Source organism: Amphibalanus amphitrite, unplaced genomic scaffold (genome assembly GCF_019059575.1).
Source record: "Amphibalanus amphitrite isolate SeventyFive unplaced genomic scaffold, NRLGWU_Aamphi_draft 000646F_arrow, whole genome shotgun sequence".
NCBI classification, from domain to species: Eukaryota; Metazoa; Arthropoda; class Thecostraca; order Balanomorpha; family Balanidae; genus Amphibalanus; species Amphibalanus amphitrite.
In genome coordinates, this window is record NW_024882140.1 from 5,221 (window position 1) to 31,755 (window position 26,535).

The following is a 26,535-nucleotide window of genomic DNA, read 5'->3' on the forward strand; positions in this document are numbered from 1 at the left end:
GAAGGAGAAAAGATGTCGGAATAGAGGGATCTGAGGACGTCGTTTTCCACTTTTCAGTTTTAGTAACTGTGCAGTGTATAGATAGAAATTAATCATGCGAATATATTACTTGGACATTTATCTATAAGCAAGCAACATACCTTTTGTATCAAATTACTGTAACATATTTAATTATTTTTTCCCCTCAGAAGGTCACAGTAACGGGTTAGCGCTGCCCATTGAACATGCCCTTTAAAAGTAGTCAATTTTGCATATGTTGATAGTGGTTGGGGAAAAAGTTTAATGTTTATCTGTTTGAATTAAAATAAGGCCACCGAATTTCAACAGTATTAATTCAAGTATGTCGTCCTTGGCTTAAAAATACACGCAATGTTGGGGACGTCGATTGACCTTGTTATTCCCATTTAATCGACGTCGGTACAAAACTGAAAAGTGCACGATGATTTCACATTTTTTCCAGCCAAGAAAAATTCAGCGTCCACCTTGGAGTTTTCTTCATTGAATTTCATAACAGGAAGCTATGGAAATTAATTTTCCGAGCCGTTTTCCACCTCTTTGTTTGGACGTCTGTTTTTTTTACATCAGTCCTCTTGCTCGATATGATATCCCTCTTATGACGTCAATATTTAGTGATAGCCGCTGGCTCTTGGGCTGATTTTTGTTGAGCATATTTGTTGTTGACTGTTATGTACGATCATGGACAAGAACTAGACATCTTCAAAGTGTTGTTTTGGTGTTTGTGGTGAATGCTTGAATTTTGTATTTTACTAGGGGTAAACTGGCATTACTTTGTGTCTATATATGATCATTTGAGGTGCCTTGAGGTGGTATTAGTCAATATTGCCAGTGAAAATCGCTAATTTTAAGAGATTTAGGTAAGGGCTTCAGTGGCTTAGGCTCCGCACCGATATCGACGTCCTTTTGAAATAGCGACGTCCTCGCAGCTTCAATCACACTCTCCGAAAAATCAATTTCAGGACACTAAGCACCACTGGTCTATCAGGGGCACCACGAGCCTGTCATAGCCAGGCATCTCAGGCTTGTCAAGGCCCAGGGGCACCACAGGTCTGTGAGGGGCACCAGCGACCTAGCAGGGGCACCAGTCAACACAGGTCTGCCATGGGGCGCCACAGACCTGCCAGGGGCACCACAGACCTGCCAGGGGCACCAGAGGTCTGCCAGGGGCACCACCGGCCTCGCAGGGGCACCTTGGGCCTGTCAGGGGCACCACGGGCCTGCCGAGGGGCACTTCAGACTTTTCAGGGGCACCAGTCCTCTCCGGGCGCAGGGGTACCAGCGGCCTAGCAAGGGCACCAGAGGCCTGCCAGGGGTACCAGCGGCCTAGCAAGGGCACCAGAGGTCTGCCAGGGGCACCACAGGCCTAACAAGGGCACCACGGGCCTGTCAGGGGCACCTCAGGCTTGTCAGGGCCCAGGGACACCACAGTCCTTCCAAGGGCACCGCAAGCCTGTCAGGGGCACCAGAGGCCTGCCAGGGGCACCAGAGGCCTGCCAGGGGCACCACAGGCCTAGCAAGGGCACCACTGGCCTGTCAAGGGCACCTCAGGCTTGTCAGGGCCCAGGGGCACCACAGTCCTTCCAGGGGCATTATAAGCCTGTCAGGGGCACCAAAGGCCTAGCAAGGGCACCACAGGCCTGCCATGGACACCACAGGCCTGCCAGGGGCACCACCGGCCTTGCAGGGGCACCTCAGGCCTGTCAGGGGCACCACGTGCCTGCCGGGGACACTTCAGGCTTGTCAGGGGCGTTACAGTCCTGTCAGGGCCCAGGGACACCAGGCCCGTGGTGTCCCTGCTAGGCCTGTGGTGCCCCTGGCGGTCCTGTGGTGCCCCTGTCAGGACTGTGATACCCCTGATAGGCCGGTGGTGCCCCTGGCAGGTCTTTGGGCCCCCGGGCCTCAAGGGGGGGCATGACCCATGTGACCCCCCCCCTTGGATCCGCCACTGCTGTCATTTCCAATGACGTTATCAATAGTCAGGACATTTGCTATGATAACTTATGGAATAAGGCGTGTCTTGCTACGTCAGTAGTTGACGGTGTTGGCCCAAAAATAAAATCGACAGATTTCCGCAGCATATACACCCAATTCTCAAACACCATTTTCCTGATGCCATGACTGAGGTCACGTTTCTGTTGACCATCACGACATCTTATTGATGACGTCTCTGAAATGCCGAACGACTTACTTCTCTCGCGCCGCGCGCGTCATTTCAATATGTCCGCGCTGCGTATATGAACCCCCTGCACTCCCGGTGCAGTCTGTGACGCCTTTGGTCTCACAGTTCGGTGGTGACGCCCCGTTCTGCTGGCTGGTGTTGTGTTTACACCACCGTCACCGAGAGCTGCTCCTGCGTCACCACCTCGGGACGATTTGTTAGTGTTGGAGGCCTGCGCGTACGACCAGCGCCAGACGATGCCTTCCGTCAAGACGCTACCGTCAAACACGTGAATACGGGTCACGTACTGACTGACACGTAGTACTATCGGACCACCCAGGTCGGTGGGTGTTGATGGTGTCTGGTCTCCCCCTCCACTCGCTAAGGGCGGTTCACACGGGTGTCCGACCTCGCTCCTCACCGACTGACCTAACCTTATTACCGCCCTCGGCCGGCCGGCAGACCGGATGTGCCACGACCCCGGACTTCCCTCGCAGCGGAAGCGGTCGATCCGTCTCCCGGAGGTGGCTGGTTCGTCGGCTGGCCGGGGCCCCGACACTGCGCGCCGACGCCGCTCGAGCCTCCTCCACCGCCTCGTCTCTGAGGTGTGACGTCAGGCCGGGCTTACCCAGACGGGAGTGACGTCACACTGGCCGCGTGGTTCCCCACGAGCGGCGCTACTACAGCACGACGGTGCCGCCGGCGGCCAGTGTGTCTCTGCGTCTGTTCGGGGTCGCACGTAGGGCGGCCCAGTCGCAGCCTCAGAGCACGTGCTGCGGTGTGGAGGGAAGTGAGACGGGCACGGAGGACTGAAGGAGCTGTGGGCGGAGGAGTGCCGGTTTCGTGGTGGTCTGTCGCCCACGAGGTGATACGCTGGAGTGACTGACCGAACGTCCTTTTACGTGGTGCGACGAGCACTTATTAGTGAGTGTCACCGACGGGTGGCATCGCTGGACTTCGCGAGTGTGGTAAGTTGAAGCAGACAGACATACACCAATGGCGTGCTCGTGGTGGCGTGTTATGTCCAAAAACATGACCCCTATCCTGCTGTTGGTTCAGTTTTCCTCACCGTCTGCTGGCCCGACCCGATGCCCGAAATAGGCTATGACGAGGAGCTGCAGTATGCCGTGATGTTTGCAGACTGATGCTCAGTCTTATACGAGCATTATGACTAAATCAAACAAGGAAAATGATAGGTGCACTACTTTATTTTGTTCAAATGTTTCGCTGTTATCTGTATCCTATTCAATAGTGATTCGCCTAGCCTTTTCATGCGATGTAAAGCATGATTCACCTCAGACAGGATCCCATAGTGTCCTTGCTGCTTTTTATTTGGGCGTGGGACCCGTCCGTCGGATCCGGCACCGCTGGTGATGTCACCGTCACGGACGCTCGGCCCGTCACGGGCGTTCGGACCATATCCGTCGGGCGCTCTCAGCCTGTCTGCTCCACGCCGTCATGTGGCATACTTGAGCGCCTGATGATGGCAGACATGGCCTGACGTAGTGTGACGTGACGTGTCGCTCTATGATCCGTGATGTCCGCGATCACGTGGTCACGAACCCCGCAGTCGGGGCAACTCGTGACTACTCCGTGATTTAAGCGTTTCTTGGTTCTTCCAAAGTCTCATCAACCATTCTCGGCGTTGTGAAGGACGTTCCGCAATCCGCATGGCTTTGTTCAGCTATGCGTGAATCCTGAGTGACGGGATCTTCCCTTCTTACCTAAGAACGAGATCATTGAGTTTTCCCCATAATCTCGCCTTACGTAACAATACACCTCCCTAAAGGACATGACATGTCTTGTAACCATCGCGCGGCATGTCAGGCTCCAAAGGGGCGTCCCTCCCGCCGGTCTTTCCGATGGTGTCACTGACCGGTGGGCTTTTGTAGCAGCGTGAGCCGCCCTCGCGTGCTGCTCGACGGACGATATCTGGTGGGTGGTGGCGCCTACACGATAGCGTTATCGACGGCTGTTTGTGGCGGCCTGTATCTGTATCTGTGTATCTCGGTACACGGCGACAGATGGCTAAAGCGCAGCCATTGTTCTGGTTGATGCAAAGGGGTGACGGCACAACGTGCAGGATGACATCAGGTGTGCCCGAAACCAGTCGCAGTTTCCGGTTGATGCTGATGCTCTTCTGATGTGTTTTAGTCGCTGTGATGGGTTTATTTGGCAATCAAATGTGCTCAAATGTGATTGGTAGGCTTTTGTAGTGTTTTGATCGTTTGTGCTGAAGACAACAAGACAAGCGATGTTTCTATGCGTCACATCTACGGTGCCAAAGCTAGCTCGGGTCGGACCCAGCATACGCCTGTGTATGTAGCTCGGTCAACCGGTGATGTCACAATAAAGCCGTGGGGGTGGCTAGCTGTCACACATGTGCACCTGATGCTCAGGTCTGTTCACTTTTCCGCCGTTTGGTCGGCGTGCACGTGTGGCGCCGCGTGTGGCGCCGCGTGCACAGAGCACGGTGCACGGTGCACAACCACAGCCGGTGCACGGCTGGGTCACGCGGAACATTCGCGGCCACCCGACGGGATCCGCCCTCGATGGATGAACTGTCAGGTGTGCACACTGTTTGATCCAGCCGGTAAATGGTCTATGGCTCAATCAGTCACTATGGAAACGTGAAGGCTGGCTGTATGTGTATGTGTAGGCTGGCTGTGTAGGCTGGCTGTATGTGTATGTGTAGTTATACCGAGGTGTTCTAACTTTGCGAGTAGTCTGTAAGATCGGAATTGAACCACGACATGAAACATCCTATTCATCACACTCGTCCTGTCTCGCCACCCCGCCGTTTTATCACCCAACCCAACTTCATCTGGCCATCGTGTTGCCGTGGCCTCCTGAAGCCTGCCGGCCGGTCCGGCGCGCCTGTACCGTGAACGGACGCGGTGGAGCCACGCGCGATCGCAGTCGGATGCTCCGGTGGTATGTCGCGTGCAGCGAACACCATCGCCGCCCGCCCGCCGGCTGGTACCCACCGCCCGCCTCAGGATCCATCAGCGTGGCAAGTAGCCTGATCTTGTGCGATCTTAGGACACTAGATTCTGTGGGTGGGGTGCGAGTTTTGTCATAAAAGTTTGATAACAAACTTGCTATTTCCAGTCGACTTTCATTTTATCAGACGAACGTTTGCTTTCATCCGTGGTTGTAAGGATCAGATGCTCTATTTACTCTCCTAAATGCATCCATTCTGTCACCATAAACATCATTGGGACAGATACGGACCCGGTGGGTGCTATCAACCGTACCTCGTCTCGAGCTTCTGTTCGTGTTTGTTTACAAATACATGGCGAAGCGAGCCCAGCGCCTGTGTAATGTTTGCTCAACTTTCGGATCAGCTGCCATTTGCAGACTGAGACATGTTACATATCGTGTCCGGATTGTATCGATTTTTAGCAGCATTATCGCCCTGAAATCGGGCTTTAAAACGTCCTAGTAATCGCCTGCTCACGTGGGGAGTTGTCATATCATGCACAGATACTGGATCTCACGGATTCAGACCAAATGGCAAGTGCATGTAGGTTCTGTTGTGCCTACTTGGCTCTTTTGTGAAGCATTCTTTCATATTGATATTCGATTTTGATCCTGTGTTTCATGGATATCCTTAGATATGGTTGTGCATGCTCCAAATTAAGCCACCTTGACCAGCTATCAGCAATACCAAATAAATATGCATGCACCGGCTGTAGCACCGAGTGCTATACATATATAGCCGGTAGGATTCAGGGAATACAGCCCAGCCCTTACGGAGTCTCTCGTGACCTGGGCTAATGTTTGCGTCTTTAGAACTCGACACTCTCCGAAATTAATCCTTAGAATTGCTTCAGCGGTCGAGTCCCTTCCCCGTCCATCTATCATCGCCTCTGGCGTCATTTCCTGCAGTCTGACGGTGCTCCCCCGGGGATGGATTTTCCACGGCGACATCAGATGAGCTCACCAATCGCCAGTGTCCATCCCCGGGGCGTCTTCACGACTGTCAACATCAGGCCGGCCAGCGGATACGCCACCTCGCCATCGGAAATGATGACCGCGAATGTGTGGAAAATATTCATGAGCTGATGAGTCAGGGGTTGGAAAGGATTCCGTGACGGTGATGCCAGGAGTTCGTCGTGCTGCACGTGGAGAGATGTGGCCCGATCCGCCCACGCGTTCTCCGGGGAGCGTGACCGTGACGAGCATGATAGCGGTCCTGTGATGGACTACGACTTCGCAGGTCCAGTGATGAACTAGTTAGAGGGAACGAGACTTTGCTGCGTTGTGGCGTTTCAATCCTAGGTGTTCGGCTTTCACATAGTATTTGGAATTTGTAGTGTTCAGACTTCGTGTAGTGCCGTTATTGTATACGTCGTTGTTGAGTGTCACGAGGCACAAATCTGACGGCTGACGTGACCTTTCTGTTCCGGCAGTGGACGTGATCGAGACTGACTTGGAGTTGGCCGACGGCGACTCCAAGATGTCGTACGGGCCGGCCGATCCCGTCGGCGCCTCGCTCTACAGCCACGCGCCAATGCACTACGCACCGCGACCGGAGGACTACGACCCCGTACTGCGCGCCAGGTGGGTAGGGGATTCAGTGGGCTGGAAATACCCTACAACTCTGTGCTACGCGACAGGTGGGTGGTAGAGTCGGTAGGCTTAAAATACCCTACGCTTACGCTCGCTTCGCACGAACGGGATGTTAGTAATACCCTACACCATACGTTCGCTGAGTGCGAGACGTCCCGTACTTCATCGCGCTTAAAAAGTTTTGTTTCGAATCCCCCTGCGACTAGCATGTACACTGCTGGACAGTGGCCGTGACATGTTACTTAGCTCTGTGGCCAGACGGTCCTGTGTATCTGTGTTCAGATCTTGCGGTCACAATCTAGTTTGGATGCAGTTTGGTGGCACACGTGGAGGATCTTAGCGTTCGCCAGCAAAATTTAGACCCGTTTTACCTGTGGTTCTTTTGGTAAACGTGTTTGCGTCACTTGTAGCTGGTTCGGCTACAATAAAAACGTCAGGAGAGAATAGAACTCGGTGACACTTTCCTTATGGATGCGCTCAAAAGTACAAGACCAGTGGCGCTCAGCTAGCTTGCTGCGGTGACGCTAAACATTTTCCCTCCATAAATTACCGTCCTATGGATCACAGCGTACTATGCCTGCACACTGCGTGTAAATCAGACCCGAGGCCATCATTATCCACAGCCTATGGCTCGTTTCAACCGCAAACTATTTGTTTGTCATCACGCCCAGTGGCTGAGTGATAAGTAGCCGGTTAAACGGACACCTATCGCCGTGGTGGCGCCTCCACAATCACCGAGCAGTTTCATGGCTCACCGCGGGCAGTATATCGTCCGAACAGGCATCTTGTCCAGGGTCATGTCAGTCGTACCGGTTGCAGCGTTCCTGACCGCTGACGCTGTTGAATATATTTACATTGCAACATGCAGTGTAGAATAGACCCCATCTGTCTAGGCATATGTTTACCGAGAAGTCACATCACTGCTGGGAATAGATTATAGATGCTCTCAAAGGAAGTGTGCGTCATACTCGACCGGTGCAATGTACTCTCTGTTACCCTCAGGGCTCCGGGGGTTATATACCATACGGTTGCCTCTCATGCAATAATTAATCACTGTCGGCTCGAAGCTCATGCTGTCATTCATTTCTCTATAGTTCATAAGTACTCGCCGTCATCAACGATAAGCTGTGCGCATGTGATGTCACCAATGCACGCTATTATTGAAGTTACCAATTACCATGATAACCTCCCATGACGTGGTCACTTTTCCTCGCGGTGTATGTGCGACGGATCCCCTAACCTACCTCTTCTCTCCGGCAGGCGACAAGCCAAGGTGGTCATCACCGAGCAGCCGGCCTCCAAGGCGCTCCGGTTTCGGTACGAGTGCGAGGGCCGCTCGGCGGGCAGCATCCCGGGCGCGCACTCGACCGCCGACAGCAAGACCTTCCCCAGCGTCAAGGTGGTCGGCTACCGCGGCCCGGCCGTGGTGGTCGTCTCCTGTGTCACCAAGGACCCGCCGCACTGGCCGCACCCGCACAACCTGGTCGGAAAGGACGGCTGCAAAAAGGGCGTCTGCACGGTGAACCTGAACGTGGAGACGATGTCTGTGACGTTCCAGAACCTGGGCATCCAGTGCGTGAAGAAGAAGGACGTCGAGGACTCGCTACGGCAACGGGAGGCCATCCTGGTCGATCCCTTCAGAAGTGAGTGCTACGACCGGGATGGGGAATAGTGAGTTAAATATCAGTTTCTTTCGAACTGTTCGGTCATTGAAAGCTACGTTCGATAGGTTGTCCTCAGTGCCCACAGTTTGGCTAATGCAGTTTTGGTAGGTTTATTCTAATTGGGTTGCCTTACTGCCCGTAATAAACGGGCGACTTTGTCACGAATGTTAGAGTATGTTTCTTATTGCATTCACGATGCACTATATTTAGATTTGCATTTAGCAAATGGAGACTTGTTTTCACTTGAGTACTGTCTAAAAATCGAACGAATCGTATCACTTGTTACCTCCAAATGCATTACCGAACACGGCACGACTATTGGGAAACTCGATTTATGTAATCATCGACTCCATTTGAGAACAATTATCCCTCTAGCCGCTAATATCCCTGGAAATTAGAGCATCATTCATCCGTTCAGTGTATTGACTTTTCGTGCCGTGTTTTGGCCGTTTTCGGCTCGGCTGCCTAGTGCCTTTATTTCACAATGGATACTCTGTCCCCCCCGGGCGGACATTCTATTGTTAGCTGTCGGCCCGGTAAACCGGTTTATGATTACCTCCAAAGCGTGACACGTTTGTGCGGGTTTTCCAGGTACCTTGCTCGAGGCACCCATGTGTCCGCCAGTCCATGCCTTGTGCTCTTATCTCATTGGCTTGAGGGCTTGCCCAAACGGCTAAGCGAGGATGTCTTACCAGTTAATCCTCAATGTCTCCGCTCTTTGTTTCAAACGCGTTCTCTGGATATCTAGCTAAGTCCGCCTGTGGATTCAGGATCGTGTGGATTCGGTGGAGGAGATTTGGCTGGAATTCCACCAGACGAGTCGTGCCTGGCCCAGTCATGGTCGGGCTTATGTCCCCCGTGACCCGACGGGCTCTTTATTCGCACTGTTGAACTGTGACTGTAACGGGCCGCGCCGGGCCGGGCGGTGACGCGGCGCTTTCCCGCACCATTCCGTCTGGCCATGGCAACAGCGGCGGCGGGAGCAGGTGGCAGGGGAGGCTGTTACCTAGCCGCCCCCGCGACTATCTGATCGGACGAGCACCTCGCTCAGAGATCTCCCGCCGCGCCCTGCCCGGTCTCTGCCGGTCGCTGCTACTCTGCAGACTACCTCAGGCCGGCGACCGGTGCGGGCCGATGACGGGTCGGTGCACGGCCTTGGCTGCGCGCGCGCTGCCGCCACTCGGGATTCCCAGCCCGCTGCCGGCCGGTCACGGTTCGCGCCAATTTCGGCGGCGCGCGCGCACGTGGAGCGGTGAAGCGGCGCGCCGCGCCTCGGCGCCGGAGCGGCCGGTGGCCAGCCGTGTCGAAGTCCGGGTTCCTCGCCTCATTCCGGACATGTGTGCCACTCACTCTCTAGACTGGCTCGGAGTCGAGTCTGGGTTCATTCAGATTCAGATACGGACTCGTATCAGTCCACTTCACACCCCGCAGCCTGACCCGGGGTCTGAGTCCAGGCCGGGCCCGGTCCGGTCTGGACCCGTGGCGGCTCAATCCGGAGCCTGGCCCGGCCTGGCACCGATCCCCCGTCTGTCACACCGGAGCACGGGGAGGGAGCGGTGCACGGTACCGGTGGGTCGGCGCCTCTGATCTGGGATGAGCGCCCCGCGCGGTGACAGTCACCCGCTGCAGAGTGGAGGGCGGGGAGCGGGTATCCGGCTACACTCGCTGGGTGGATGGTGCGAATGGGTTACATGCTGCACCATGAGGATTCCGATTAAACGACTCATAGCGAGTCTAATTTTTTATTCTGCTCATTTCCTAGTCCTACCCTCTTCGGTTAGCTTCACCAGTTAGTTGATGTAGCTGATTCAAATGAATACGACCTGCTAACCTCGCCAGTGCAGTTGGTTTATTTCGGCCGGGGACGTTGTATTGCTAGGCGCCCTGTGTTTGGATTCACTAAGGCCAGACGCGGCTGCACCAAGTGCTCCTGCGTTGTCGGGTGATTTATAGCTGTCTGATCAGAAATAGCGCCGTCATGGTACTCTGGCCGGCACGGGGTCCGGCTCAGCGATGTGTGACGTGGTCTGTGGTTTTAGCCGGCCTGTCAGCCGGCCTAGCTGGTCATACAGCTAGATACTACGCACGAACAGTATCTGATGGCTAGGACTAAGTGCCGTGACGTGGGATTATCAACTGCATTCCTGAGTTTCTGAAGATCTGACGCATTCAGACCTAAAGCTGCGTTATGAACTTGATATCTCGCCGGTCTTAGTGTTGCTGCACCCTAGGTTCTCGAAGACCAGAGCTTCATATAAGATCATTGGCGATGTGGCGGCTGATTCCTACTTACCAAGTCTCGATGAGAGTACAAGCTAACATAGCGTCCATTATCCTGCTTTAGCTCCTCTTAGCGCCTCACATTACCCACGCCTCTGCATGCTGTGTTGACCTTGCCCCCGTCTGAGATCTTGACTGATACCCCTCCCCCCGTTTTATCAGCTGGGTCCAGTACTGACACCCCCCCGCCCCTCCATTTCAGCCGGGTTCGACCACCGACTCCAGCCGACGGCCATAGACCTGAACACAGTGCGACTGTGCTTCCAAGTGTTTGTCGAGGGCCACGAGCCGGGAAAGTTCGTGGTGCCGCTCACACCAGTCGTCTCAGACCCCATCTTCGACAAGAGTGAGTGGTCTCTCTCTCTCTCTCTCTCTCTCTCTCTCTCTCTCTCTCTCTCTCTCTCCTCTCTCTCTCTCTCCTCTCTCTCTCTCCTCTCTCTCTCTCTCTCTCTCTCTCTCTCTCTCCCTCTCCCTCTCCCTCTCCCTCTCCCTCTCCCTCTCCCTCTCCCTCTCCCTCTCCCCTCTCCCTCTCCCTCTCCCTCTCCCTCTCCCTCTCCCTCTCCCTCTCCCTCTCCCTCTCCCTCTCCCTCTCTCTCTCTCTCTCTCTCTCTCTCTCTCTCTCTCTCTCTTTTCCTCCCACTCTCTTACTCTCCCACGAGTATTCCATGTTCTGCGTTTGACCTAGCGTCTGTTCGTGCCTGGTGCCAACATCCAGCTCGCAGTGTGGATTCACACACTAATACCTCGTAATTATGGTCATCCTCAGAGCGTTGAAGCGTTAAATAGTAACAGGCAATGGCTGAGGTGTGGCGTTAATAGCCTGAGCAATCATATAGGTAAGGTGTGGCAACTGGTAAAACCCACGACCTAACGGTTACTTTAGCTACACTTTTAGTTCAGTACTAGCTGGATACCAGCTGCTACTCCATTGCTATGTCCAGCTGCTGATATTTTTATTTTATATGTGCTATTTTAGCTTTTCGTTTGAAGTGTTCACACCTCTGTCACTAACCTCCCACCCCGCTCACCACTGGTCGTTATATTTCTGCGGGTTTTCGCCGCCGTGCGGTCAGTCCGGGCTGTCGTGCGGTGGCACGTATTACGTCACTGGTCCCGCTGGTCTTACGTCACTGGTCCACGCTGGCCATTCAGCCGCTTATCTCGGCGGCATCAGCTCTCTCGCGGATCGTGGACATGCTTTCTTCGTGACGATGCTTTAATGACATCACTGGGAGGGATTCCCATGAGTGAGTAACGGGTCCCGGGCGGGTTGGGACCTCTGTCTGCTCGGTTCACGATCCTAAATACTCTGGTGGATGTTTCGGGACTGACTGGCGTCGTTGTGTGTTTCAGAGTCGATGTGCGATCTGGTGATATACAAAATGTCGGACTGCTCGGCGTCAGCGGCAGGAGGCAGGGATATTATCCTGCTGTGCGACAAAGTCACCAAAGGTGAGGACGCGCCCGTCTGCCACACCACCGGCCTTTTCCTCCGATTCCGGCCTGTGAAGTAGGAGAACCGTTAGTCGCAGCGTTACTGTCAGCATTGTCAGCAACATACATATGCCATAACTCCCTTTGGAGTTCTGACTTAGCACATGTATGCATTATCCAGTATTCTGAAAGGGAGCAAGAATTCGAGCAATAGCGAGCTCTATCACATTTATTTGCTGTAGTCTATGAACTCCAAAAATGTGATGCAGCCGTGAAAGTGCTATTGCCACTCAAGACCTATAGCATACACTAAGAACGCTGTGAAGACATTCGGCATGGTTACTAGTTTCGGTCTATACCACAGCACGTGTTGCGTGATTTAGGAAAAGCTGGATAACTTGCTTTCCTACCATGTGGGATTCCCAATCCAACCGAAAAATTCAGTTTCAGGTATGAAATAGTTGCGGTCGAGTGGCATGTCAGGAATTACAGCGGAAACATGACTGAGTTTGATTGATCGGGCCTGACTGCCAGTGAAGCGGCACCATTGCATAACTGGGTTTTCCGATGCGGCAATCAACAACAACAAAAATGCCGCGTGTCGCTGTCCGACCTTCCTGGAAACGGATTGACGTCAGGCACGTAGAAGCTGGCCCGGCTGTTATTTCCAGCTGCCGTCGGCTCCCAATGTTAGTGACGCACATGTGTTAGTGGTAGCCCGGTCTGCGGCCGCACGAAACACTAAGATCAAAGTTCAGCGGCCAGGGTCCGTCTTATGCGTCGGCTGAGCTCAACTTGTTATACGTAGAACAACATTGCATGTTTCGAAAGAAGGCTGTTGGAAGTTCAGTCTAGACATTCTAAGGATACAAACGATTAGTTTGGGTGATTCGCCATTTCTAAGTCAATTTCGCGCGATGTTAGTTCAATGTGAATTTTTCATCTTCATCTCGAACCACTTCCCACCGGGCTGCTTCTTCATTCCGAAAAATGGCGCAGTGTTGCTCAGTCTTCCATGGCCAATGGGCGCATTTGTCGGCCGCTGCTCTGTTATAACGGTACTCTCGTGCCCCTGGGCCCGAGAGGGAGCGGTGGAGCAGTGGAGAGTGAGGCGTCTCCTGTATGGTATATAGGGCCTTGTCCTGTATTAGCGGCGACACCTGCTGGCTGGGTGACAGGGAACAGGTCCGGGGCGACATCTCTGCTGAATGATCTCCGGATGGGGTGACAAATGGACTGCAGGTCCTTTCGCGGCTGGTCTAGTTGTAGGTGATGTTAGTTACGCAGGCTAGAATGCTCCTGTGACTGTCTTTTGATAAAGTAACGGTAACACATCCCTATGCGTCCTTTTCAAGCTTCTCGCGGAAATCGAGTGCCTAAAAATCAGCCTGTCTTGAGAAAGCCAGACAATCAAATTATCTCCTAATTGTGCCGCACTGTGTTACTGTTCTATAGACATTCACATTTGACCCAGGTCACTCATCTTACCCACTTTCCGCGTTTTTCAGATGACATAGAGGTGCGGTTTTTCGAGGTGCGCGACAACCGACTCTACTGGGAGGGATTCGGGGAGTTCCTGCCAGCAGACGTACACAAGCAAGTGGCGATATGCTTCAAAACACCCAGATACGCCAACCCAGACGTAAGTTCCATGTCATGCTAGCGGAGTCCCTATCATTCGCTTCCCAAGAACAGTCAATTAAACTTCGTGCCAATTTTTATTTGGCTTGAATTTATAGTTATAGAAACGAACGTATTATTATGTTTAGATTTTTGTTACAATTAGAATCTTGGTGCCTATGTAACCCCATAGCAACTGACACGAACCTACCAGTTTTTTTTTGTGTGTGTGTGTTCTCACAATTGTCACGATAGTCCCGCAATGCAGTCAGTACCCGTCACTGTACCCAGCCCCCTCAGCTAACCGTCTCCCTTCTGTCACACAGCTGGACACTCCGGTACGGGTACAGATTCAGCTGCGGCGGCCCTCGGACAAACAGTACAGCGAGTCGCGCGCCTTCACACTCACACCGGTCGACTGTGGTAAGTGCAAGGAACCACCAGGCTCGGGATAGGGCCATGTGGCGAGTGGTTAGGGTACGGGGCTGAGAAGTGAGAACACTTACAGCAGAACTGGTCAAATGCAGTTGTCATTGGGACGTTATGATCTACGTAGGGGTCTTATGTCCGGTTATGGTACATTATTTAGAGCTGTTATTTGCTTTAAAAAAATCATTTATATCTGTCACAGACGGGTTTGATGTGTAAGTGGAGTTGTTGCATCTAAACATGTGTCATTAAATGTTACTGCACAGATGGAATAAGATAGATATTGTAATCACCGCTGTAAATTAGAGTACAACGGGCAGCTTATGATCTGACAAACGATATTCAACTCCCGTCTATGCACATTGCACACCGTGCAATTAATGAATCAATCTAAATCAAGTCACGAAGATGCATAGCGAGTGCATTCCGTACGTGAAAATATAAATAATCAACGTAGCTGGCGACGAGCGTAAAGTTAAGTGAATGCAGCTTCAGCGTGTCGTTAACACGTCCCGTAATGCCTTCACGTCTCATTATCTCCACTAATAAACTCTCATTCTCCATCAACAGACGGCATTGAGGAGAAGAAACGGAAGATGGCCCGTAACTCGGACCGCCTGCACCGGTTCCTGGCCGAAAACCTCGGAGAGGGAGAGGGTGAGTTATAGAAGCCGGACCACGGCGGCCGGGCGAGGCTGGCCTTTCCCGGCGTACCTCAACTCAGCGTGACGAGGCGCCGGGCCGAGCATTGACGCTCGGCTGGCCAGGTGGGCTGAGGGAGGGTCGGGGAGGGAGCCCTGTTGCTGGGCCGGTTAGCGGAGCGGTGACGGCCCGGTAGCGGGCGGAGATGGGCAGACGATCTCAGGGTGTCATCCCGGATCCACGCCGGCCGGCCGCGCGGCGGCGCGGTAGCTGCCCTCCTCCCACGCGGCCGTGTCCCTGTGTCCGGCCGGTCCGGAGCGGCGGCACGGGCTTCCCGGCCGGCCTGTGTCCGCCTCTGTCGGCCGCCGACACCCAAACCGGTCGGCGGCGCGCGGGCCGGCCCGGCCGACGACCGGCGCGCCGCCGCCGGCGCGGCCTTCCCCAGCCGGCCGGCCGGCCTTGGCCGAGGATGTCCGGCCGGCTGGAGCGCTCCGGCTGGTGACAGCGGTCCCCGCGCCACGCTGCCATCCTCCGATCACTTCCGGCGGTGACCGGTGCGCCGCGTGAGCTGCGGGGGAGGGACTGCGGCGGCGGCGCTGAGCTGGCAGGTAGCGGCCGACAGTGGCCGCCATGGGGACCGCGCACCGGTCCGCCGCCGCCGCCGCCGGCCGCTGGGGAATTCCAAAGTGGCCGGTGGCCGCGCGGGGCGGGAATTACTCCAGGATGTGGCCGAGCGCGGCTGTTTACGCGGACCGGAATGTTGCTGCATGATCGATGATGCAAACCGGGCGCGGCGCCGGCAAAAATGGCCACCGACGGCCAAATTAGGTCCAGCCCGGTGGCGCCGGGGATTAAGGCCGAAAATTCGGGCTTCCGTGGAAAGCATGGGTGCAGGGGTTTTGTGAAAACCCAGCGCGTCTGCCTGAGACCGGTGCGGTGGGTGATTTCGGCTGAATTTTCTGTTGTCTGTTGGCAGGTCAGCAGTCGTTTGATGCCGTCGGCGCCCGGCCGAAAATGAAGGCGACATCTCGGCACCGTCTGAAGACCATCAAACCGGAGCCAGTCGGTAAGAACTAGACTACGATAGAGCATGCAGGCTCTATCCCGGAAACATTTTCGGCCTTTTGGATGGTTAAGTTTAGGCGGTAGTCTTTTCCATGAATGTCTCGTCATAATTTTGTGTTTTGGTTGTACTCTTTAAGGTTACGTTGACAAGAATTTGGGTTCCACCGTTCCGTGCTTCTATCCTCAGGATACTGAAATCCTACTCCTCCACGCCACAACCCGGCTCCGGGCTGGACAGGCAACTTAATCTCATGCGGGCTGCTCCCTTGGAGCGGCACCGCTGCTCCCGAGGGAGCGCACCCCGTAGCCGGGTGCAGTGAGTGCCTTGGGGCTGGGTGGCCTGTCATCTGGACGGGCTCAGCCCCGGCGACTCACTAGGGTGCCTGCCCAGACCAATGTCTCCCCCTATATCCTATCATCCTCCCGGCTCTGAAATGGTCTCATTGGACCGAAAGGGCCTAACCCAACAAAATAAAAAAATGACAAGAATTTGGCGTTTTGTAATTATTACCAAACGAGCGGAATTATCTTACGCGATTTTTAAATTCGTTTTAAATTGACAGATAACATCACGAAAAGAAGTGTACGCGTCCTAGTTTTATTGCTGCTTTTGTCATCATTACAGCACAATGCTCCCCATAACGCGTCCAAGCAAAACTTTTCCTCGATTGCTCCGATCAACTCCCGAAGCTCCACAGATATTTTAACCACGCTTTCTCTCTCTCTCCCTGCAGACCCGGTGCCGGAGCCGATGTACCCGGGCGGTGACGTGCCCGCCCAGGGGATCGTCTCACCCACCAGTATGTCCGGCGGCGGCATCGTGCGCCAGCCGACCCCCTACGAGCTGCAGCAGCGCGCCGCCTACGCCGCCCGGCTGGCCGCGCCCACCGCCGCCGCCGCCGACCTGGTCAAACAGGAGTACCCGGCCATGTACGCTCCGGGCAGCGTGCACCGGGCGGCGCGGTCCCCGCAGCAGCCGGGCGCCGCGCCGGCCTCCCCGCTGGGCGCCGCGGCCGCACCGCCCACCAGCGCGCACCAGCTGCTCGACCTGGACACGCAGCGGCCGGTGAGCTCCTCCATCATCGAGCTCGACCTGAGCCAGCTCAACTCTGCCGACCTCAACATGCTGAGCTTCCCCTCTGAGTCAGAGGCCAACCAGCAGGCGATCGAGGGCCACCTCTCCAGCAACCTGTCTCAGAGTCTCAACTTCTTGGACATGCCGCCGCCGCCGCAGGCGCTGCCGGCCGAGGAGCGGCCGGACGCGCAGATGGACAGTTTTACCAGAAATACCATCAGTGAGCTGGAGTTCCTCAACCAGCTGAGCAAGAAGTGAGCTAGGGGCGCGGCGCGCGGCGCAGCGTGATCTCGCAGTGGGGAGAGGGACGGTGAGGGAGAGAGTGAGAGAGCGCGACGGACGGGAAGAGGACCTGTGTCGACATCCTGGGGACTTAGTCGTGGGGGAGTGCTAACGTGTGCTCGTGTGAGTCTGCCGAGGGCTCGATGTCAATAGGCTGTATTATTGGACTGGCGCGGTATGCATGATTGCGGGCTTTATAAATATGCGACCTGTTTGAAGAGCTTTACATGTGCATGTCGGCTGCGGCAGCAGCAGAGTCGCCGGCGCGATGCATATTTGGCTGTGCTGCGGGCAAGGTCACTGTTACGACTCTAGCAGCGGGGCGGACTGCGGAGCGTCGGCAAGGCTTGTGAACGACGCGCCGAGAAGTATAGGCACGGCGGTGTGACCGTCTGTAATGTGGGGGATGTTGACAACGGCATAGCCGTTTCAGTGTAGAGATTATCATCGCACGGGACTAGACAGCACAAACCATCGCGAAATGCCTGCCATATGCGGAGATATGCAAAGCTGTAATTTATGGGGTTGTGCCGGAGCCGTCTCTCTAGATCTCCTGATCAGAGGACAGCCCGGGCTGGGGTAGGAGCGCGGTGCATGATGGGTGGAACCTGTAAGGCTTGTGACAAGGCGGGTAGAACACCGCGGCGGGACGGCGCCGCCCAGCCAAGTGTTCCCATAGGTAGTCTGTTATCGAACGTCGCGACTCGCTGGTGCAGAGTTCCGTTTCGTGAGGTCTGGATGTGACCGGTGTGGGTTTGCCCGCCCTCCGTCTTCGTTTGTCTTGGTGTCGACATTCTGTCACCAAATGTCACGCCGTGTCACCGAAATGTCGGCGTGTAAAAACCGGCGGTCGGCCGGTGTCAGCTGCTTTGACGAGGCTTTCGTGATGTCCCTTGCGCCATTCAGCGTTTCGATACGACCTTTGCGGAGTGCTGCGGATGTGATCCGTGCTAGGTAGGTGGCGCTGTATTTTTATAGTTCTTGCTGTCAATACTAGCGGTGTTACGACCCGGTTCAAATCATGTTCAAATTAGCCGGCTCCTGGCTGCGGGCATGGAGTTTATATCAGCGTTGAACGTTTTCTGAATTCTATACGCACTGTTCCCCACACGCCATTTGGTGTCTGAAGTGGCGGCGGCTCTGGCTGCGGGTCCACACGGCACACCGCAGTTTGGCGCTGCAGGCGGCGCGATCGGTGTGAAGTGCGCTTTAGGTGTTTCCCGCTTGGCCGCTGTGCTCGGCACCGATCATCACCCATTTCACCGGCGTTCTGCGGCTAGGAATGCGCGCTGTGTGAGATTGTTACGCCCGCGGCGAGTGAAAACGAATACATGTTTCGCTGTCCACCTCATCGTTTGTTATGTTATGTGGCTCGTCGATGTTGGGAGGACGGGGGAGGCCGACTGGGACGCAGGGACGGGGCGGACAGCGCGGGACCGCGGGGGTATGGTTACACCCCTTCTGCTCGCGGCTAAAATGCTAAAGCGGAACGTCCAAAAGCTTTTGCATTGGCCTTGACCAGGCCAGGCTCAGGGGAGGACCTCGAGGGTCACGGGGTCATGCCCCGCCCCCTGCCCTGAGGGTATGAGCCATAGGCTATTTTTGCTGTTTTATCGGAGAATGGCGCCATGGCGGGCTGCACAGGCGCTGAGAGTGTAACCCATGTGGCACTGATTCGGTCATCGCCCATCCCATCAGCGACAGGGGTGAAGACGGGAGGTCGAAGCCCTCGGTGCCGCCCCTTCATTCCGCGGAAATGAGGAGTTGGTGGGATTTAAAATTGGCGTCGAGCTCCAATTCTGCACCAAGTTTTCATATTCTACTAGACATTCTCCATTTGATTCTTAACTGAAAATTAAGTTTGAACCGACCTGCAAATGAAACATACAATTTGATTTTTTCCCACGGGTTCAGATTTCACATTCCCATATTCTCCCGTTACACACGCGCGATGCGGTTCCCCACTCACGTCTCTGTTTACGCACGCTCCCGGCGGGCAATTATCAGCTCTCGACCAATCAGAACCGCCGGTTCAAAACGACGCCGCTCAGTGACCGCCATTGGGACGCCAAATTTGTCTATTTTGTGCCGGAGTGTTGCTGGGGTTGTGTTTGTTTGCGAGGGCTTTTTAAAGGTATTTGATCTGGGATTTAATTGCTAAATAAACTGTTTTATAATGTAAATGATTTCAAGCTCAATTTAGGTGTCGGGTACATAACGAATTTGAAAAATGGGGAACTGTAGCAGAGCTCACAGTTACGACATTTTTAGATATCGACCAAAGTTGTAAATCAAAATAGCTTTATTTATATTATTTAATTCCTACATACAGCGATAATTAATAGGTGTGAGAACGGAGAACGAAGATAGCTGTGAGACACTGCTCATCCTTTGCATTTTTGTGACATTTTCATGTGAAATTTTGCTTGTTTTGAATTACAAAATGAGACTGTCGTACCTTTAGACCAGTTCCACTGATGCTATATTGATTTCAACCTAAGAATTCAAATTGGCATGTTAATAGTTTATTGCATACTGTGCATGCATCATGGCTGAGAGCTTTTAAAATGTTTTGTAGTGTCTGAACGCCCTTTGATTCTCGTCTGTGAAGAAATCAAATTGCAACCCTGCCATGCAAAGGCTAAAATGATCACCTACGTCAGATCATAGGTTATTACCTAAGGCCAGAGGTCAGGTCATCCAAATGTAATCAGGTTTGTCTTTGCATGGTAGATTTGCCAATTGGTGAGGTGGATCTGCAGTTCAGTCTCAGTCTGGAGTTTGTTTCAGTTGGACACTGCTCCCCAGCAAAGTTGAGCCAGGGACCAGGGTGCTAAAAAAAATGTGAGATGGCCAATTAAATGCATTTCCCACTTCAAGCTCCCCCCTCTGTTATGGTCATAAGACGTGATCTAGCAGCTTATTAACATTATTTTCTTCCCTTGTAATATTCAAGCACTTAACTTTCAATTAGATAGGGTAGGTACCTACATAATGGATTGTGCCAGTTCCTGACTCCCTCTCTAATCCTCATGCCTGATAGTTCCTTGGTCCTTGGACCTCTGCAATTCCAAATGGAATGTGGTTGGGAATTATTTTTAAAAGACTTCCATTCCAACATTTATAACATCATTTTATCCAAAGTCGTGATTTGCCTATTTCAAACTGATCATCTTTTTCAGATGCCAAGGTCTCGAACTCCATCAAGAAGCAGGCAAGCGCGGGTAAGTGCCAATATTGTGTATTGTTATGAAGATAAAACAACTTGCATTGACCTTATGCATCTTAACATTACCAATAGTAAGTGCCTTTTTACCTTGTGTTATATAACTTGCCAACACATACCCCTAAATCCCACGCCCCTCTCACTGCCACCGTCACTGTCCCCAGGGCTCTCGGTCGCGGAGTCGCGGCCGGAAGTCGCCGGCGCGCGCCAGTCGGTCGCCGGGTCGTGTCGGAGGGGCCAGCCGGTCGCCGGCGCGCGTCAGCAAGTCGCCGGCGCGTGCCAGCGCGCCGGCCAGCCGCTCCAGCCAGTCGCCACCGACCAGACAGCGCGTCACGCGCTCCCGGTCCCCGGCGCGCGTGGCCGCGGCGGCGCAGAAAGGTGAGTCAGAATATGCCTGGCTGGTTGGGCAGTCATAGTTGGGAAACTGTTAGATACTATGGATTGTGTTGACATGCTTTCTGTGACATATCATATGACCACCACACTCATGGCCACTCATCGTCCTGTGTTTTGAGTTTATTGCCCATCTCCGGTATATTTATCGCTAACCCTGCTGCCACTTTTGCTTTGCAGCGGTGCCGAACTCCGTAACACCCCCGCCGGCTGAGAGCGCCGCTCCGTCGGCCGAGCTGCTCACATCCACCCCGAAGTCTGAGGTGCGCGCCCGGCGGCCGCTGACCCGCACCGCACCGGTACCTGTCGAGGTCGCCAGTCCCCCTCCGGTCAACAACGCCAACAGCAACTCGAAGCCGGCGCCGGAGGAGGAGGAGAAGGAGAAGGCGCCCGAGCCGTCTCCGTCGGGTGTGACCACCCGCCACTCGGCCCGCATCGCCAACAAGCTCCGAGAGGTGAGGCTGGTGGGCTGAGAGAGAAGGGGCTTACAGAGAAGAGGAAGGCCACTACATATGCAAAGTGAGATAACGCCAGTAACGACAGTATTCATCTTCACTGAAGCTGAAGGATTTACTGTGTTGCTTGTAAACTGAATCTTGATCAGCAACTGCTTCATCTTTGCCTACCCTGGCCTGAGCTCTGTTCGCACCCCGTTTATTTATCAGCAGGCTGCGACCATGCTGCTACTTCTTGGCTCCTCATTGGTCGAATTCAAGTGGTCTATTCGTTAGACCAACGGGAGGCCAAGAAGCGCCAGCAATAACTTCTTTATAGGGGGAAAACCGACAGCACGCTGATGTAAAAACAGCGACCTAACAGGGCCCGGGTTTGAATGTCGATTGTCTAATCCGAAAATCATCTGCGGTCATCTGAAATCTGACCCGTCCCTCACGATCTCCCCCAGCTGGGTATTGACCCGGCCGCCGGCGGGGACACTGCCCGCGAGCCGTCCCCTGCCGCTGCCGAGGAGGATCTGAAGCCCAAACGGGACACGCACGTGGGCTGGGGCCGCGCGCTGCTCACTCCCATGGTGCTGGGCATCGCGCTGCTGCCGCTCTACGTCTACTCGGCCTGTAACAAGGTGAGGAGAGCTTAGAGTGAGGTGAAATGTGGCATGGTGGTTGAGAAATACGCGTTAGGGAAGGTCTGAGGTCAAATTGATAATTATGCATTAGGAATCACTAATAATGCCGATTTTCATTGGAAGAATAAGTTTGTTTTGTAATTGGTCTTTTCGTATCAGAAAACGCAACGAACGGTGGCGGATGTGGGTACTTGGATCGTTTTTGAATGAAGTACTTATGAAGTGGCATCGTTGTTGACCGCTAACGTGTCAGCCTATCTTATCGGAGTCTCATCTTCAAGTGTAACTGTCTCCGTTGCTATCCCGCCTACCGAACGGCTACTGTCTATCCCCTTTGCAGTGTACTCGTACCTTGCCCCTCGTCCGCTCGTCCCCGCCCCTCTCCTTGTCTGTCTGTCTGTCTCGTTCCGTCTGACCGCTGGGCGCTGATCCTCTTTCTAACCGCTCGCCCGTCTGATGTCCCGACAGAAGCACTGCTCGATCCGCCGCGTGCCAGAGGTGCCGACCGCGCTGAAGGCGTGGTTCGACCCGGTGGCGTTCGCGTGCGTTCTCGGCTTTTTGGCCGTGCAAGTGGCGATTTCTCTGCTGCCCGTGGGCCGCGAGGTGGAGGGCCAGATCTCCAAACAGGGCATCCGACGCTACCGATGCAACGGTAAGCCGGGCGGATGGCCGAAAAAAAGTACGGAGGCTAGGGTGACTAAGGAATCGAGCGTAGTGTATGATTGAGTGATTATAAGGGAGGATTGATTGTTGCGCAACAAATGCGTATAAAAATGAATAGTTATGAATTGTGACGTGTTTGCAGCCGTATTGTGTTTTACAGATCGTATTGTGATAGGATAGTCTCAGTGATGAATACAACTTCTGGTATTATGGTAATTGCATGTCGTGCTAAACCAAATGCTAACCTGCTGCAACTTAGACTGTTTGCTCTAATATCAACGGTTGTTTTCTCATCGGATGCTTCACTATTGGATCTGCACTTGAGCCGCTATCTTTACTTGTAACCGCTAGCCATGATTGTCGTCGTTCTCTTATCTGACTCGGTAGTCTGCTCGGCCGCTCGATCAATGTTATATGATCCATGTCACTCTTAAAACGCTCCAATGCCGTGTCTCCCTGGAGTTTGTGCTACTATGTTTTATCCGTTTCCACGACACGACTCTAATATCTATCCGGCCCTCGCCCTCCGTCAGGTTTCCTGTCGCTCGTCCTGACGGTCGGCGGCGTCGTGCTGGCCTACTACCTGGACGCGCCGGTGATGGTCGCCCTGCTCAAACTCCGCCTGCTGATGGTGGCCAGCGCGGTGACCGCCCTGCTGCTGGCTCCGCTGCTCCACTGGCGCGCCCGCTCGGCCCACCTGCTCGACCTGAACTCCTCCGGCGACACTGACTCCCTGCTGGTGAACGTGTCCGAGGGCCGCGAGCTGGCGCCGCGCCTGCTGGGGCTCGACATGAAGCTGCTGATGACGCGCGCCTGCTGCGTGGCCGCCGTGCTACTTGCCGTGCTGTTCGTGTTGGCTGAACGCGGCCTGAAGGGCGAGAGCTCCCCCACACTGGTGACGGCGGCAGTGATGGTAGCCGCCATCGGAGTGGACCATATGTGGTTCGAGGATACCCTGCTGACCACCTACACGTTCATGAATGAAGGATTTGGACTGAAGAAGCTGCTGGGAGCCATGATGATGCCGTTCTGTATGACGTTCAACCTACGCTTCATCATGGTCACAGGGTGAGTTGAGAAACGCGTATTGGACTTTCGCGGCATGGTTTGTGTCTTTTCATTGATTTCATGGTCTTTCTCAGCTTGAGTTAGTAATTAGGGAATGCCTTCAAACGTTTAAACACCAGTTATTGAACGGATTTAAATTGCTCGAACAATAATATTCCGTATTATATAGCCGTGATTCGCACCGCGCACTATTTCTGTACCGTATCTTTCCGCATATGGCACGCTCAGTCCCCCTATAACTAGCCCTTCATCCGCCCTTTCAGCGTGTCCCATCCGTGGTACGCCCTGGTAGGCTGTGTGATGATCTACCTGGTGGGCTACCTGATCCAGCGCTCGGCCAACTCTCAGAAGAATGAGTTCCGCAAGAACCCGGTCAACCCGGCCCTGGCGCGTGAGTGGGCGGGGGCGGGGGACGCGGGTGTGTGTGTGTTTATTGGGATAGGGAGCTGACTTACCACCGGAGTGGGTTTGTATAGTTTATATAGGTCGTCTGTTTCGCTATGGCGACGGTGAACTGTGCCACTATGAAGCTGTTATCTGAGTCGTTTTTCTGACTGTTAGAATGAGTAGCTACATATGTAACTTCACTGAATATGTTTATAGCTAAGTACTCGGCCATGCAGTTTTGCGCACTCAGCACTGATGCGACCTGCTTTGAAAAGGTTATTTGTCAGTGACGCCAATTATTGGCATGATTTACGTTTTCGGCCGTGTTTGTACGTTTCAGATCTGGAGACTATTCCGACGACCAAGGGGAAGAAGCTGCTGGTGTCGGGCTGGTGGGGCGTGGTGCGCCACCCCAACCACCTCGGCGGAGTGCTCATGATCGTCGCCATGTCGCTGCTCCTCGGTGGGTGACCGCCGCGAGACGAGATGGGTGGTGTAGATGTGAAATGGGATAGCTACGTTATTTACTCGATTTTCTGTGATATTCTGCATGCTATTGACACAGGCTGATATTGCTACCGACGTGCTGTTAGCTAAATTTGTGTTACCTTCGCCAATATTTTTGTTCTTAATTTGGTCTCGCGAACACATTACTTTTGGATTGGATTGCTTCATACCGCTCAGAAGAAAGGTGACGCGCCAATTTATTATGGAAAGAAATTTAATGCTATAGGTCAATGGAACCCATCGCACTGTTATTATTCCTTGCCATGACTGGTGCACTGTACTGACGGTCTCTGTCTCTGGTTCTGCAGGGTTCCACCACGCGCTGGGCTGGGTGCTGCCCGCCTGTGCCGCCCTCGGCGTGGTCATGCAGGCACGCAAGGTGGACGCCTTCTGTCAGCAAAAGTACGGCGCCGCCTGGGAGCGGTACGCGGCGCGCGTTCGCTACCGTCTCATCCCCTCTGTGTTCTGAGCGCCACACGTGGCACGTGGGCCGAGCGGGCACGTCCACCCGGCCAGACACGTGGGAGGCGGAGAAGACGCACGTGAGGATCTTGCCAGCTCAACTTCATCGCGTTGGAGAGTTTAGTGACACCGGTACAATTACAGCGACTCGTCTGCACATTTGTGCAGGGACTGGTTGGTGGTAGTTGCCGGGCGGAGTGGACGTGTTCCTCCCTGTAGAGGCGCTGCACGGCGCTACGGCGCGCGCGTCGGTCTGATGGCAGGGCGCTGGGATCTGCCGGGTGTTTTGTGGGAGGGTAGAGGGCGCCTGGAGCCGTGGCGCCACTGCCGCAGGTTTTTGGTGTGGGGGCTGAGAGATATGCCAAATTGAAGGACGGTCCCTATTGGGGCTGTCCTCAGGTGTTTGCTTGGTCAGAGAAAGCCACTGAGTTATAAGGCCCCATTCTGCTCTGGTGTTCATATTTTTGGCGGGCCTTTTTGGCTGCTACACATTACCTCAACATTCACATACAGTTGAGTCATGTTTTCCACCAGCCAGTGATCGATCCATAATTGAAATTCGCCCAGTATTGACACCCCGTCCGCGTAGCGCGGGCGGGAGGGACACTAGTTAGTTAGACGACCGGTAGAGTGTGTGTTGTGTGGTTCATCCATCCCCTGTACATACTCATCGGCGTGCGAGTGTGAGTGTGAATAGCTGGCCCCGGTGCCAGGCTAGGGCAGTGAGACCATCGTCACCGGGAATGGTAGGCCTTAGGATCTCACCGGGGGAGTCCGAGATTGCCGGTTGGGTGCGACTCGTCAGGGCCGGCCCGTGTTTATTTTAGTTCGTAGTTGTGTTGCGTCGGCTGCCGTCGCGGTTTCGGTTTAAGTGTTGGCATGCAGGCTCCAATCGGTTTTCATGCACTTGCGGTGGCTCGCTCCCTCGCTCGCTCTTGTTTCATAATTTTTAGTGGTTTTCTGTACGGTTGGTAATTGGTGAAGTTCGCAGAAGCGAATTTGAGGTCCTGGCTTTTCAGAACAACTGCGTTTTATGCGGGCTCTTTGCCGGCCTTCGAACAAACGTATCACCCGCTCACCGCTGCTTGCGTTTCTGAGTCGTTTTACCCTGGTTGCATCCGATGGCGGGCCGGCCATGGATGCAGGTTTCGCAGCTGTCGTGTCATTTTGGAAACGGTTTGTCAACAATAAACGTATGGTTCGCGTCCGAGGTATGTGTGTTTGATCTGCGAGTGGAATTCTGTTGATGGATTGCAGAAGTTTTGATGGCATTCATCTTTATGAGCGACGAAGTAATATGAATCCGGTCGAATGATGACTTACAGAAGGCGAAAATTATCAGTGCTGTGGCTGAACCCGTGTTTTTGTGGCAATAATGTGGCTGAACCCGTGCTTTAAAAAAAACGGAAATATGCTGTTTCAAACAAGGCAGCATATACCGTTTCAAACAAGATAATGTTTCAAATCAGCGCCGAGTAAAAACAAAAAAAAACACTAAAGTTT

General features: G+C 54.0%; 2 protein-coding genes across 2 annotated transcripts; both read left to right on the forward strand.

The window, feature by feature from the left end:
- Positions 1–2,637: 2,637 nt before the first annotated feature.
- Positions 2,638–18,588, forward strand: LOC122363902 (putative transcription factor p65 homolog). Its single transcript, XM_043333719.1, has 10 exons — positions 2,638–3,144; positions 6,592–6,742; positions 8,012–8,394; positions 10,898–11,041; positions 12,049–12,147; positions 13,638–13,771; positions 14,076–14,172; positions 14,749–14,835; positions 15,797–15,886; positions 16,620–18,588. The coding sequence occupies exons 2-10, from the start codon at positions 6,639–6,641 to the stop codon at positions 17,216–17,218; spliced, it is 1,737 nt and encodes a 578-aa protein (XP_043189654.1). The 5' UTR covers positions 2,638–3,144; positions 6,592–6,638; the 3' UTR covers positions 17,219–18,588.
- A 635-nt stretch (positions 18,589–19,223) lies between these two features.
- LOC122363903 (delta(14)-sterol reductase TM7SF2-like) lies at positions 19,224–26,239 on the forward strand. Its single transcript, XM_043333720.1, has 10 exons — positions 19,224–19,376; positions 20,425–20,466; positions 20,633–20,846; positions 21,042–21,316; positions 21,766–21,942; positions 22,414–22,597; positions 23,142–23,676; positions 23,940–24,067; positions 24,404–24,526; positions 24,879–26,239. Exons 2-10 carry the CDS (start codon positions 20,425–20,427, stop codon positions 25,037–25,039), a joined length of 1,839 nt encoding a protein of 612 aa, XP_043189655.1. The 5' UTR covers positions 19,224–19,376; the 3' UTR covers positions 25,040–26,239.
- Positions 26,240–26,535: the final 296 nt, after the last annotated feature.